Below are 15,717 nucleotides of genomic sequence, written 5' to 3'. Positions count from 1 at the left end.
TCTAATCTCATAACACACTTGAACCTATAGTTAAACTTCTGCAGCACACTTAGTTATATTGATCACAAAAAAAAAAGTAAAAAAAAGAATATACTTACTGTGCTTCAAAAAATAGTTTAATTAATGATCTTTAAAATTTTTCGTGGCACTCTGTGGGGGGCAATACACAATTGCAAGAGGGTCTTTATCTAACAAATGCAGTCAGTGTAACCTGGTTTCTTGTACCTTCAATGAATCCCCAACAATTAAAAAAAATTCTGTGGCACTCCTAAGATCCTCTCATGGCACACCAGTTGAAAATCACTGGTCTAGATGGCCCGTGTAAACACTAAGCTTTGCAATATTTATTTCTACAGAGGCATTTGTGTTTGGTTTGTACCTTAGTAATTCTCATTCTCTCTCTTTCCACCCTCTCTCCAGAGAAGTGAAAAAAAGAACAGATGAGGACGACAGCAAATCCATTACCAATCTGACTGGGACCAGTTCCAAGAAGTCAACACAGATGAAGAATTGTTGCAATGGCTAAATTCCAAACATCTTTGGCCTGTGAAGCCTTCATTTCCCAACCACTGAGTTTGTGTGGCTTGCTAGAATGGTGCATCCTACTGAAACTGTCAGATGGAGGGTTGCGGAGTGGGAAATCCAGACTGTTCCCTCTGGTCCCCCCAGAACCTCAGCTCTTTTTTGCTGTATCTCTAAGAGCGACTTGGGCCCTCTGGCTGAGAAGATGTATCTTGTCCTTCTGGTTTTAAAAGATAACATGTAATTGTTTTTGAAGTGGTGGGGAAAAAAAAAATCACATACTCAAAAGCTATAGAAGAAACTTGCTGACATAATTGGATTCATGTGCTGATGTTGTATATAACCTAAGACAATGTTTACTTAAAATATTTCTTACTGGAGTCCTAGTGAAAGGGAGTTCTAATCCTCGCTTTGTTGTTAACTTAGCTTTGGATCTTGGACATGTCACCAGCACATGTCAGATCTGTTTCCTCACCTATAAAACCAGCAACTTGGCCTTGCAGGACTTGGCATCTCTCAGATGCGGCAGTACTTTGAGTGGAGCGGGGCAGGGGAGTTGGGGGACTGCAAGGACCAATGACCCATAGTTAATAAGGACTCTGGCTATTCTTGCTTTTTTAATATTGGGGTATTGATTTTTATCACTTCTGCAATAAGAACAGAATTTAATTGAGAAAATGGAAAAAGAATGATCTATTTTTTATAAAGAAAACGTATTTGAGACAAAAATATTTCTATATAGAAGACGGTATTTCATTGTCTCAGAGTACTTACAAAGTCTGTGGTTTAAATTTAGTGCTAAAAATTCTAATGAAAATGTGTAAAACCACATACTACTGAAAGTCCAATGCCCACAAAAGTTGTCACTCAACGCTTAAAAAACAAAATACACCAGCAAGGGGCTGCCAGGGGCTGGGGAACTGGAATGGCTGTTGATGGGTATGTGGTTTCTTTTGGGGATGTAGACAATGTTCTGGAATTCGAATAGTGGTGATGGTTGCCCAACTTTTTGAATATATTAAGAACCACTGAATTACACTCTTTGAAAGGGTGAATCTTACGGTATGTGAAATGTATCTTGTTAAAAATGGTACTAGCACTTAGAATGATTTAGCATTCTGCCAAATGGAAATATTTATGCTTCTTTCAAACCTTCCCATGGTTTAAAGGATAATCTGTAATACAATGCAGATCCCCTCACTCCATAGTTGTGAGCATTAACTTTCTTACATAATGAGCAATGAAAAAAATACTATGTGTGGTTTTGAAAAACATGCCTTCTTCTATTGAAGACCTCTAATATTTTTACTAGAAGTTTGGATCTAGCCTCCATATTTCTACCTTGATTTCCTATTTCGTGTTTCATAGTTTTTGGTCCCAGAAAAGAAAAAAGAAAGATTACCTTTCTGATCAAAGAGAGTGCCTTGTTCATGGAGAATTGTCCAAATAAATGGGGACAGAGGGATATTAAATTTGTGGAACGGTGAAACAAAAGTCGTGCCATTACTGTTTGCCTCAGTGTCATCCCTTGAACCCGCATGAGATTGAACTTGATATATGTGTTTTGATATCTGGGACACAGGTTTGAGTTTTGGTGCATTTGCACAAAACTGTGTTTGTGTATGTGTTATGTTGCCTTTATTTATTTCCTCCAAAGTGTCTCTTTATATTTATCTTACAATCTGTACATAAGAATATACCTTTAATACAGAAGTATTACCTTGGTCTTTGCCTCTGGATTGTACTGTCAGTACACCCAAGTTGATCAGGAATTACACAGGTGCCTTTGGTAGACCAAACAATCATCTGCAATTATTTGAGCCCAGATAAATATTTTGGTAACATAATCCAAAGTAGAGATTTGGAGCTATGGTTAGCAACTTGTTTAAAGAAAAACTCCTTAATCAAATTTAAAGTGTATTTTCAGTAAGGACAAAAATATTAATGTTTTTAACTTGGACTTAATTTGATACATTTGCATAGTCCTAGGGAAGTTACTCACCTTTCTATTTTTCCTTTGAAAGTTTTTAAAGTCACAATTATACTGCCATCTTTTTTTAATGTATCCTGATGCATTGGAAAATATTTTAATTTCATTGTGGAAAATAATGTTGGATAAGAAGACAGTTTTCACTATTAACCTTCAGCCCCATGCATTTCCATAATTTATTTTTCCACTTACTGTTTTGTATGACATATGTGACATTTGATTATTTAATGCTGGATGTAATTTGCATAAACAATTGTGCAACCCTCCTGCCGAAGATAAAATTGAGGTTAAAGATTTATTTTCATATTTGTACAGCGATCAGCTTCAGAGTAATGGTTGTTGTAGGCTTTTATTGTATGTGTGCACAAGAAATTTCATATGTATATATTAAGTAGGCCTCTGAGTATTGAATAATTGTTTTATGATTTTGATTTATATAGCTTACATTTTCATAGTATGGGCCACATTTTGTTTATACTGTTTATTTCTCTTCAAACCATTAATAATTATACCATAAAGTGTAATTTTTATAGCAATGCGAATGTCTGAGGAACTACAAATATTGTCTGTGTTGTAAATTCAATAAAGCTTGCTTCTTTTGGCCTTTTGGGTGTTTCCTTTAGCTCTACTGCAGATATCCCTGAAGTAATTTTAATTCTAGGATGTGTCATCATAGAACCATACCTCTGAAACACTTGGCCTTTCTGGACGTGGCAAGCTGCCCAGTGGGGAAAAGGAATGCATGCCTGGTGTGCCATGCTGTGGCTCAGTGGTGTAGGCCCACAGGGCCACAGTAGACCAGTGTGGGTCATGGCGGCCAGAAATGGTGAGATTTCTGTACAAGAGTGCCCTGGCCATCCTCGTGGCCTCTGAGAAGCTAGTCCCTTTCTTTGACACTGACTCCTTTCCCTTTGCTCCCATATTGCCTGGCTAACTCCTCTAGGAAGTTTTCCCTGAACCCCTCCCCAAAACTAGAGTGAGGCTGCCTGCTTCCACTTCTGTATCACCTTTTTAAATTTATGAACATGGTTATTGCTCTTACACTTGATCACTTAGACAAGATGCTCCACGCCCTTACACGCTGTATCTACTGCTACCTCCCTCCTGTGCTGCAGAGTGCTTGGAAATTTAAGAGGACTGATGATTGAGTGGATGATCAGAGAATTACCTGGTTAAATAAGGGGGGCTTTGCAAAGAGTTGATGCAGACACTACATGCACACACACACATACAGAGCTATACAAAATAATAATGGACTGTATAAATAAGAGGCAGCCTATTTTAAAGGGTGTGAACTCCACAGCCAGCCGGCCTGGGTCTGAACCTGGCCTCAGATCTACTAGTCTGAGGGGCAAGGGACTTAACCTTTGGGAGCTCCAGCTTCTTTATTTATAAAATAGGATGATAACAGTACCTCCTTTCTTATGGAGTTGTTCTGAGGACTAAATAGGTTAATGTATATACAGGGCCTGGAATGATGAGTGACACTTTGGTCACCCAAATTAAAAAAAAAAGTTTTGAGCCCTGTTGATTGCACTGGTTTTGTTCAGAACCCTGGAAACTGCCTTTAGTAACAGAACTCCAGAGATTTGCCAGATCACAGGGTGGATGAGGCTTAGTGGAGGGTTCTCTCCTATATACATTCAGGGTATTTCAGTGGACACAAAGTTGGAGAATCATACGGGATAGGATATTGTGTACAATGGATTAAAAGAGGAGGAAACAATTGAGAGAAAAATAAGAGCCAGAAAGGGTGGCGCCTGTGGTTCAAAGGAGTAGTGGCCCTGGCCCCATGTGCTGGAGGTGGAGAGTTCAAACCCAGCCCTGGCCAAAAACTGCAAAAAAAAAAAGCCAGAGCCTGAAACAGCATGGAAAATTGTGAATAGAATCATGAGAGGGGTAGGATATCCATTAATTATGATGGAGTGAAGTTATGGAAAGGATAAAGAAAATACTGAGTTCTGACTGGGACTTTGAATCTAAGTGATAGTAAAAGTGGTAATGATGGTGGGATGAAGGAATTCTCTCAATAAATGGAAACTGATCTTTATGCTATGACAAGTAGCCTCTTGAAAAAGATCTCCCATGGATGTGTTAGGCAGTTAGCTAAATATGAACAAGGTAGATGACGGATATAGTTAGGTTCTTTTGGATTGGTTTGGGTCGGGTTGCCTTGGGCTATTATGGGAATGAGGCTGATTAAGACCTTGTGGGTGGGTTGTTTTGAAAACAATAAATTAAGACCCTGGGAGACTTCCAAGAAGCAGTTGATACTTCTCAAAGTTGCATATAAGATGCAAAACTGCATTTTCCATGGAGCCCACAGTCACTGGGACAGGGCCCAGCTTATTGTGCAAATCATTGTTTAATAAACTTTCTTTTGCTTACTAAAATTTTAGTTATTCTTTTCAATTATTTCAGCTACTATGTTGAGCCACTGTGCTTCTCTACCAGATATATCCCCAATTCCATGAGTTTGGAATGAATCCCCAGGAAAGCATTTTATTTCACAAGGTTTAAAATAAAAAAAATTCTTCTAGATAATGGATGTTAAAATGTTTTCATAGCTAAAAATCGAACAAAGATTTAAAAAATATTTCAACTTAAAATTATAGAGTAAGTTACATTTTCATATGCAAATGCTAGGAATGCTCATTTTCTTCAATTTTCATATCTGTGTATCAGATTTATTTGTGAATTTATATTTCTTAATTTTCTGAAGCATGGCCATTTAGCTGGAAGGCCCTTTAACTTGTGATCTTTCCAGCTGGAAGTTTATGAGCCACCTTTCATAACATTTGACTTAGGCTTTTACAGAGGTCCTCGTTATCCACAGGATGTTGGCTTTCTGAATATTCTTTCAGTCTGTGTATGCCTTCCCACTGCTGTGTAGTGGGGTAGAACTTGGGAACTGGATAAATAGTCTTTCAAGGAGAATCTTATGAGTAGTTCCAGTATGATTTTAAGGTTAAACCTAATGCTCATTAAATTGCCACAAATCCCTCTTCTTGCCTTATCATTCATGAAACAAATATTTTACCCTTTAGATAAAATCCAAAAACTTCTTAACATGATATTTAAGGCTGTCTGTAATCTGGCACCTACTTGTTCACTGACTAGTCCAGTCAGTATTTATTGAGTCCAACTATCCTGAGTGCTTTCTTGACAGTGGAGATAAGCCGTAGCTAAGACGGACCAGATGTTCTGGTCAAGGGTGACAAGAGACTTGCAAACAAGTAGAGAAAGTCCACATTCTGCCTCCTCCCACGTTACTCCACAGTGGGGCACAGTTCCTCAGACGTGCCATGCTCTCTCTCACTGCCAGCCCTTTGCTCAGGCTTCCCTTTCTGCTTAAGACACTACTGTCCACTTGAGAGTCCCTGCCCAACTCCTGCACACCCTGCACATCTCAGTTCAGAGACCATTTTCTCCCAGCAGCTATGCTCAACCCCAAAGTCTAAGCCAGATTCTCTCCTCCATACGTACCTGCCCCAGGGCCCATCCCAGTGCCCTATCAGACTGTCTTGTCATCATCAATACACTCGTGTGCCTGGCCCGTCCAATCTTTCTGCCTCCCTTTAAACTTTATTGGATGAGGGGTAAATGCTCTCCACTCAGGACACAGACTGCTGCAAGCTCATGACTTTTCTGATTCCTGCAGATCTTAGTGTCTTAAGTTTTCTGTGCCATAGATGTCTTTGAAGCCCAGGAGCCCCACCCCCACCCCTCCCCCCACCCAAGAGTCATGTTTTTAACTGAATAAAGTAAAATATGTAGGCTTATAAAGGAAACCAATGACCTTGAAAAGCTGTTCCCAAAATAATTCTTGAATTTTGTGATAATAGCAGGATTTGCACTGCTTTTCTGGCACATTGAACTGCAAGATACGGTGATAGGTGTAATAGCCACCATAATTCTGACAGTGATGAAGGTAAACAATATTTCAAGACATCTGCAAGAAGCTAACGTGAATCATGAATATCTGTGATATCTCTTGGTGACAGTCACAGATATTGATCATATTGCTGGGGTTGGTTGCTAACATTTTATGAAATGCTAAATTTCAGATACAGTTTAGTGAAATAAATGTGATTTTTTTTCCTATCCAAGATAGAAATATGGATTTCTAGCTATACACACAATAGGCCCATGGACCCAGGTTAAAATCCTTGCGCCAAGTGAGAAACATATACTACATTTTAAGTCACCTACCAAGGCCATTTTGAGATACAGCAACTTGTTATTGTCAATAAGGAAAGTTTTGAGAACTGATTCAAGAGTGCTGATATGCAAAAGTGGGTGAGATTCTAGTAACCAAAGTCCTAAAGGATGAAACAATAGCCCCCTCATAAACAAATATACAGCCAAGAAATGATGGCAAGGTCAGTCTCTGACACCCTCCCCCTCTCCCCATTAGGCTGCGACTCAAGTTGCAAACATATATTATATTCAGATGCATACTCCCATGTAGTAACCAAAATCCCAACTTTGGCCTCGCAGTGCCAACTGGTCTCCCTCCTCCAACTCAGGTCCACTTCAGTCAGGGAAAGGGAGCTCAGTCCTCCTGCTCTGTTTTGTCACCTCTATCTTGACCTCTATCTTCTAATAGACTCTTAGGAAGCTAAAAATCAGATTTGTTCTCAGGATAATAATAAAAGAAGGAAAGAGAAAAGGAAGAGAGTGAGGAAAGAAGATGTACTACGGTTCACAATTTGAAAATGTTCTCTCACTTATATATTTGAATTTTACTCAAAAAACTTTTAAGTCACTTGCCTATGTTTTTAATACCTACAGGCAAATGGGTCTTCAGAAAAGCATTTTAAATTTCTTGATTTAAATTTCTTGATTTCCTTTTTATCAAGGAATCAGATAATTAAGATTATGAAACTCTGCAGTAGACATTTGTCACTTTTTCTAGCTGTATCTGAACACCCTTTTGTTTTAGGGGGAAATCTCACACTATTGCATGTTAGTGGAGATCCAAACTCTGCATATCACTGGAGACGCTGAAAGGAGCAAATTTGCCTATTTTCCCTAAAACCTAGGGTGTAAGTATATAAATATAACCTAGATTTAGCACAGCCCATCCATGCACCAGGCACCCATTCTAAAGGACTGAAGCAAACTTGGAGGCCAGTTATCAAACCACTCACTGAACAGCGCTGTGGCGGACTGCAGCAGTGGTTTCCACCTTGACTGGACCACAGATCTTCTGGGTTTGAACAGTATTCCCTCAGATTCTGCTTATTATCTATAACCCACATCAATTCTGGAGCCCTTCCATTGATTCTGTGTGTTACCCAATAGTTTCTGGGTAAGGTCATTTCTGCTAAAATTCAAAAGTAAAACAAAGAATGTAAAATTACAATGAATCTGTTAGTATTTTTAGTTTGTTTATATATGGCATCTTCTAGTTTAAGTATCAAAAAGCCAGAAAAGTTAGCATGTTATATATATTATGCCTTCTTTTTCTACTTGATCTGTATTACTTTCCTGTCACTGGGCTAACACATTATCACAAGCAATATAAATTTATCTTACAGTTCTGTAGGACAGGAGTACAAATATGGATTTGATGGGCTAAAATCAAGGTGTCATCAGGATGGCATTCTTTCTAGAGGCTTTGTGGGAGAATCCATTTCTTATCTTTTTCAACTTCTAGCGGCTGTCTTCATTCTCTGGCTCGTGGCCCCTTCTGGCAAGGGCATCATTTCAGCTCTGGCTTCCATCCTCACATCTCCTCTTTACTCTGACTTTTCTGCATCCCTTTTCCTCTTATAAAGAAGCTAGTTCCTATATTGAGATCACCTGAATAACCCAGGTGAATCTTTCCATCTTAAGATCCTTAATTACATCTGCAAAGTCCCTTTTGACAGTAAGGTAACATATTCAGAGTTTTGGGGATTAGTACTTTGGGAACCCATTATTCTGTCTGTTGCAACATCCATAATAATTTTATACCATTATCTTTTTTCTTTTCATCATTTCCAAGTTACTAGGTGATTTAAATTTACAAAGAAAGAACTCTTTGTCTTTAATGCTTTCCCTTGTAATCTTCTAATTTTTGAAAAAACTAAATAAATACACAGCCAAAATCTATGAGGTATGTTGGTGATTTTAAAAAATTTCTGAATGTCCTTTGAGAGCAGGAAATGAGCAATTGTCATTTCAAAAATTATGTATGGCTGGCAGTGGCTCGTATCTGTAATCCTAGTACCGTGGGAGGGCAAAGTGGCTGGATTGCCTGAGCTCACCAGTTTGAGAGCAGCCTGAGCAAGAGCGAGGCTAGGTAACAGACTGAGACTCTGCCTCAAAACAAAAACAAATGTTACTTATCTAAACGACACAACGTGACATTGAGTTGAGTTGGCCACCTTCTAACCATTTATATAACACTGATTAGAGAGAGAGTTCTTTGAAAGTCTGGGCAGGGGCGGCGCCTGTGGCTCAGTGAGTAGGGCGCCGGCCCCATATGCCGAGGGTGGCGGGTTCAAACCCGGCCCCGGCCAAACTGCAACAACAAAAAAAAAATAGCCGGGCGTTGTGGCGGGCGCCTGTAGTCCCAGCTACTCGGGAGGCTGAGGTAAGAGAATCGCATAAGCCCGAGAGTTAGAGGTTGCTGTGAGCCGTGTGACGCCACGGCACTCTACCTGAGAGCGGTACAGTGAGACTCTGTCTCTACAAAAAAAAAAAAATAATAAAAGGAATGTTTCTATTCTTGAAGAACCTATCAGTTAGTTGACGAGATCACAAAAAAGGCCATCTTCTCATCAACGTGAGAAAATGGAGCCATTAATAAACTCCAGCTGCATAGCAAGTGGGAGAATGTGGGATTCCAAGAATTTCTCCTCCAGCCACTGGGCTGTCTACTCTGCGCTTCTCCATGTTTTAGAAGCTGTTTAAATGACTATAAACATATATGGCCTTTTGAGGGTTTTACAGCTCCCGAGATTTTTAGAGTCAATGGGCAGCAGGAGCACTTGGTAAGTACTCAGATGAATGACAAAACATATCCATCCAGGCATGAGCTACTGCCCATGTGCAGATGGTGGGTCATAAAGAAGGCCAGAAATCCACGGAGTCACGAATAGAGTCAGACTCGGAGGCAGATCACATTCTGGCAAGACATAGAGCGAGCGTACATTTCTTATTGTAAACAGCAAAGCTTGTATTTATTTCCTATGTGTTTACTGTGTCAAACAGGTTTTTCACATGTCATCCTTGCAGTAATTCCTGCTTTAACAGATGAGGTAACAGGCTTTGCCAAGTTGAGTGTCTTAGCTAAATAGATTCAGGGCTGAGACTCAAACCGAGGTGTGGTGGAGTCTTTACAGCATCCTGCCTCCCCTGGTGTGTGTCTTTAAAATCATCCAAATTTTAAGTCTGAATGCTCTTGAAGAAGAAAATATCTCATGATTTAAAGATTCTAATGTGTATTGAAAAAAACAGGAAACATCTTCTCTGTCTATTGTCTTAACTCACTGAGCTGAAGTGCCTGAAAGGAACGGATAACATTGTAAGGAGGGTAATGTTCTGTTTCAAATTTAAGGCAACCATTTCTATGGCCTTTTCTCTTTTCAAACTGTAATTTCTGTAGACCTTTTTCCCCAATGGTCTTGTATTCTAGACATTCTCAGGTTCTCTTAAGTACTAATTCTTGACTTTCTAACTTAATGAGGGGTAGAAGAAACCCTCCCATCTCCATGGACTTAGTCCAGTGAGTGGAAATGCAGGTAGAATTAATGCCAGTACTCAGAGGGGGTCTAAAGATCATCCAAGTGCTTTGTTTTTGATTGATGAGGTAATGGGTAATCGGGGATAACCTGCTATCCCTGGTTTCAGAGCTGGGCCCACAGGCCAGGTCTTCAGGCCTACAGTTAAGACACCATGTTTCCTCCTGTTCTGCAGATCTGGGAACTGAGTGTGGGCTTGCTTTCTTCCTCTTCTCTCTTTCATTTTTTTCTTTTGTTCTCTTTTTCTTTCTCTCTCCTTCCTTCCTTCCTTCCCTCCCTCCTTCCTTCCTTCCTTCCCTCCCTCCCTCCTTCCCTCCCTTCCTCCCTTCCTTTCTTCCTGTATGCAATTATTTTTTTTTTTCATTAAGTTATGTTGTGGATTGAATTGTGTTCCTTCAGTACTGGTGAATGTGACTTAATTTGGAGATACAGTCTTTGAAGCCATACTCAAATTAAGATGAGGTCTTATTCGGCTCATGTGGGCCCTTATCCAATATTGCTTGGTGTCCTTACAAGAAGAGAAGACAGAGAAACACACAGGGAGGACACTATGCCACAGACTGGAGTGATGTGTCCTGAAACCCAGCAATGCCAAGGATTGCCAGGAATGCCAAAAGCTGAGAGAAATGCATACAACAGAAGAGTAATGTTAAGAGAATGCTAAGGGAGCAGCAGCACCCTGGAGTCCTTGGAGGGAGCCTAACCCTGTAGAAATCTTGATTTTAGACTTCTGGCTTCCAGAACTGTGACAGAGTAAGTTTTTGTTGTTTTAAGCACCCCATTTGTGGTCATTTATTAGAGTTTGTTATAGTCACTAGACAGTTCCAGAATTCAGCCTAGAGCAAGATGTTTTGAGGGACATGTGGTGGGAGAAGGGAGCACCAAACAGGTGAATAAGACACAGTCTGTGCCCTCCAGGATCCCACAGTTTAGCAGTTAAGTTACAAACCTTAGTGATGCTCCCACCTCACCACAGGTGTCACCATGTACAGGACAGCACACAAGCACAGGTGGCATGTATTGTGACATCTGTGTGCACTAAACAGGGATTAATTACAAGAAAAATTGTGAGGGCTGGAAGTGTTAATTAATTTTTAGGGTCAGGCAATAAGTGAAATTGACCTCAGAGAACTGAAGGCCAAAAATTTATATTATTAAAAAGAATGTTGGTAATATTTAGCATTCTGTTTTGAGTTATTTTGGGTCTTCAGGAAAGAAGTAGACAGACAACTGAAGAAATCAAAAAGAAGTGGCTGTGAAAATTCTATGTGAACATACTTCCAGGGAAAAGGGGAGTGCAGAAATCGTGAGGTTCTTCAGCACCCCAGCCTTTCCTTGTGGGTCTGGCCTAAATGGAACTGTAGTCTCTTCCCCAGATCTTATGTCACATAGGGAGCTGGGCTGGTGAAGGGAGCAGCAGGACTGCGGGGGCCCCATCTTTCATGCCAGTGAGCCTACCCAGGCCAGCCTATCTCCTGAAGCTTGGTTCAAATCATTCCCTTAAGGGTTTTGGAGGAGATGATACAAAGGAAGATGTAGAAAGAGTGGAAAGTCTACAGTAGGGTAGAACAGCCAAGAGCAACAAGAGCAGGACGTTTCTACCCAATCAAACCATGGCTGTCAGCCTGCTTCTGCCTGGGGGACAATGGTTGCTCCTGGACAGAGCCTGACTTGAGTGTTTTCCAACACGGACTTGGTAAAATAATTAATGGATGGCTTCAATTTAACAATCAGTTGCCCACTGATTGATAATTTCTAATTTAGCCTCTCTTAATTTTGAAGAGGTTCATAGTTCTGAAGGAAATAGACAAACAGAGAGAAGAGGAAGCAGAATATGCAGTAGAAGGCACCACGGACCTGCTTCGGGGATATGTCCTGATCAAAAATTATCCCACAAAGGAGTCTTTTAAGTCAGATTTTCCTAATTGTCCTGCTTCTATAAAATTTCAATGTCATAGATATATATCTGTTTAAGTACAGCACACACGTCTGTGCTTTATACATTATAAAGTAAGATCCCCTATCACCCTTCACCCTCCCCTGCAAGAAATACTTTTCCCTCCTTGGGGCTGGTATCACCTCCACTGAGAATTTTTGGTCTGAGTGAGAAATGACTCCAAGACCCAAGAATTCTCAAGCTGGGACAGAGATCAGTGTGCCCAGCATTGTACATAGATGGGCTCAGGAGTCTGACAGCACTGGCCTTCAAGGCCACTACTGCCATATTCTAATTCTGTAACCTTGGACAACTTACATAATTTATCTTGAGTTTTAGTTTCCTCATTTATCTTATCTATATTAAGGACTATTTATAGTAAAAGGTAAAGAAAATTAAATTCTTGGCACATTACTTGACACTGAGTCCATGACTGGAGTAGATGTTCTTTCTAGCTGTTTGCTAAGCTGTCTTCTCTGTTCCCTGCTTAGACCATCAGATGAAATTAGTTATGGAATAGTTAGGCCAAGGAATTACATGAATGTGAACAATTAATTTTCAGAGATTTTTTTTCCTCTTGAAGAATCTTCTCCATGAAGAACATAATAACCTCATTTTCTGAAGGGATATGCTGGTCCTGGGAGGCCTGGCCCACTGGGGAGCTGTCTTTGCCTCTTCTCACCGGCCTGTCCTTCCCCGCAGAGGGAGCTGCTATTACCTTCCCCCTTCCCAGATTATCTAGGCTGATATAGCCAGAATGTAAGAAAAATTTAAAAGCCAAGTGGGAAAAATACATTAAAAAGAAAAGAAAAGTTATAAGCCTTCAAAGTGTTTGAAATAAAGAAACAACACACAAATGAACTGTCATCAAGAAGAAAATTAGTTTCTCTTCAATTATGTTTCCTTAGCAAAAGGTGATTCTGTATGTGGATAATAGGATAAAGAAAAAGAAAAGGAAAAAGGGGGAACACTTCTAAAGAAGAGGAACAAATGAGAGAAAATGCAGTGCTGGTGATACTCAGGAAGGAGTTTAGAGTGCTAGTTATTTCTAAATGAGGTGTTTAAATATAATCAGGTCTCAATTTTTAGGAGATAATAAGGATGCATTTATATAACTCAGGAAACTTTTTTTTTATTAACCTATAAGATGTCATATTACAAAGATCTTCAAGTCTGAGATCTAGAAGTTAAAAACTCCAGATATTTGGCAAATTAGCTGAGAAAACTGAGGCCATGCCGAAGAGGTTAAATCATCTATGTAAGGTCAACAGCTAGCACGGTAGCAGATTGATAGACATAGCCAGGCTTTCCAGTCTTAAATCTACTGGTCTCTTTGTTCCAAATTAACAGTTGGTAAAACCAGGACTTGGCAAAAGCCCATGACACAGAGTTCAATTGACTGGGGCTTGAGTCTAGCTCTAGCACTCATCAGATTGGTAGCTTTAGGAGAATCATCAAATCCGATTTTTAAAGATAAATAATAGCTTCATGGAAGAGCAAAGTTCTGCTCGATTTGAGGAGCAAAATTGTCTACGCATAACAGATGTTTCATTGATGGGATGTTATCTCGAACTCCAAAACCAGGCCTCTTAGTTCCCAGAATATTGGCCACTTTGACTGCGTGCCTATGGAATGGGTCTAACCCACTGTAACATGCATAATGCCAAGAAATCCTAAGTAACTTTTATCCTAGTCAGCTTTTATCATATAACACTTGTTCAACATCATACATTGTAAGAAAAGTGCATATTTAAACCATATGATATTTCACTTTTCCTACTGATTAGCTTGTCAAGTTCAAACGTTTGATAATAAATTATGTTGGGCAAGTATTTGGGGAAACAGGCACACTCATAGTTTGGAGAATTAACCGGTATCACCTCTTTGGAGGGTGATTAGGCAAACATCTGCAATTTAAAGTGCCTATTCTCTGACCCAGAAGACCCACTTTTACAGATACATCCACACATGCCCAAAATGCATTATCAATGCAGTGTTATCTGCTGTAGCAAAGTTTGGACACCCTAAATATGTATGTTTTAAAAATCTTTAAATTAACTATGGTACATCCATACACTGGAATGTTACACAGGAATAAGAAGAATGAACTGGCTCTGCATGCATTGCTCTGAAACCATGTCTAAGGTGTACTGTTAAGTGACAAAGACAGATATACCCTATGATATGGTTTGTGATATAAAGGATGTAAATACATATGCGCTTATACATGCATAGGCTAGCTATGGAAGGATACAGAAGGAATTTAGGAGACAGAATGAGGGAACTGGGAGACAAGAGTGAGAATGAGATTACCACTCAATATACCCTTTGAACCTTTTGAGATTTGCTCCAGTATGTGTATTACCTATTTTTAAAAATAAGTACAAAGACAAAAGAAAGGCTAGCAAAGTAAAATGCTTGTGGTCTCTGGTGCTGGCACAGACTGCCTGTTGGACCATCCACTCTGGTTTTCTTGGCTCATCCTAGTGGCTCTGTGACCTTGTGGATCCTCACCTTGGCTCTGTCTTGATTCCTGATACCCACCAGCTGCCTTTGTCCTGACAACTCATTTCAGAGGGCTGCTCTGGCTTTCCTTGCTGGCACTCTCTCAACGTGATGCTGTGAATGCTGTCTGGCTCCCTGTGCTCAGCTTGCTGCAGCCCACCAACTCCTGGCCAGGCCTCCCAGTGACGAGACAGCAGGCACCTCCTGGCACCAGACACTGCCTAGTCACAGGAGAAAATGGTCCACATGCTCGTCCCTTGTACGGATTACAAGGGGGGCTGCCTGTGGTCATATTTTACCTTTGATTGGCCCAGTAAACCTGGGTTCCTTCATTTGCTTGTTTCCTCATTGGTTGATTTGTTGGTTCTTTTATTCATTCTTTCAGTCAGTACTTTCAAACGAGAGAAACAGAAACTACAGTCCAGTGGGATTAGTGTTAGGAACACTTCTAAAGATTTCACATTTCTCCATTTCCCTTTTCTCCAAGCCAATGGATAATTTATATTTTGCTATATACTGATAACATAAGACTTAGTAATTCGACCCATTGCCAACTGAATATGTTGCTTGGACTGTGGCAGCTTTTGGGAGTTATGATGACCTCCCTTTGACCCTCACTGACCGGAAGGATCTACAAGGCACAACAAAGAGGCATTTAGTTTAATGATATTTGCAGATGAACCTGATTTCCCTTGGCTGACATTTTTTTAAACAATAAAATTCTTATTAGTGAGGCTTTTCAGTATTTCAATTCTCCCTGAGGGCATCTTGGGGAGAACAATGAATGCCTATGAGGCAATCGACCAGTTTCTATCTTCAACCACTTGGGATCTAGGGTGCAGTGAGAACCGCTGCCAGGAACCCCATCAATATCGAAAAATGCCTCTGGCTTGATTAAGCTTCGGAAATGCCTCCATTGATCCTATTCAAATATTTATTGAACATCTACCTCAGACATGGTATACTAATTGACCTCAGAAAAGTCACCTTTGCCCAAAGCCTGGGAGGGAGAAGCGCACATGAAGGCTGAG

General features: G+C 40.1%; 1 protein-coding gene across 1 annotated transcript in view; it reads left to right on the top strand.

Moving 5' to 3' along the window:
- RASEF (RAS and EF-hand domain containing) overlaps positions 1–3,115 on the top strand; it is a 91,489-nt gene extending 88,374 nt beyond the window's left edge. Inside the window, exon 17 of the mRNA XM_053577465.1 lies at positions 421–3,115. Within this exon, the coding sequence (XP_053433440.1) occupies positions 421–526 (106 nt within the window). The 3' untranslated portion in view covers positions 527–3,115. The remainder of the gene's footprint in view (positions 1–420) is intronic.
- The last annotated feature ends 12,602 nt before the right edge of the window (positions 3,116–15,717 follow it).

Source organism: Nycticebus coucang, chromosome 2, assembly GCF_027406575.1.
Source record: "Nycticebus coucang isolate mNycCou1 chromosome 2, mNycCou1.pri, whole genome shotgun sequence".
In the NCBI taxonomy this organism is placed as follows: Eukaryota; Metazoa; Chordata; class Mammalia; order Primates; family Lorisidae; genus Nycticebus; species Nycticebus coucang.
This window is presented reverse-complemented; position numbering and strand designations above follow the sequence as displayed.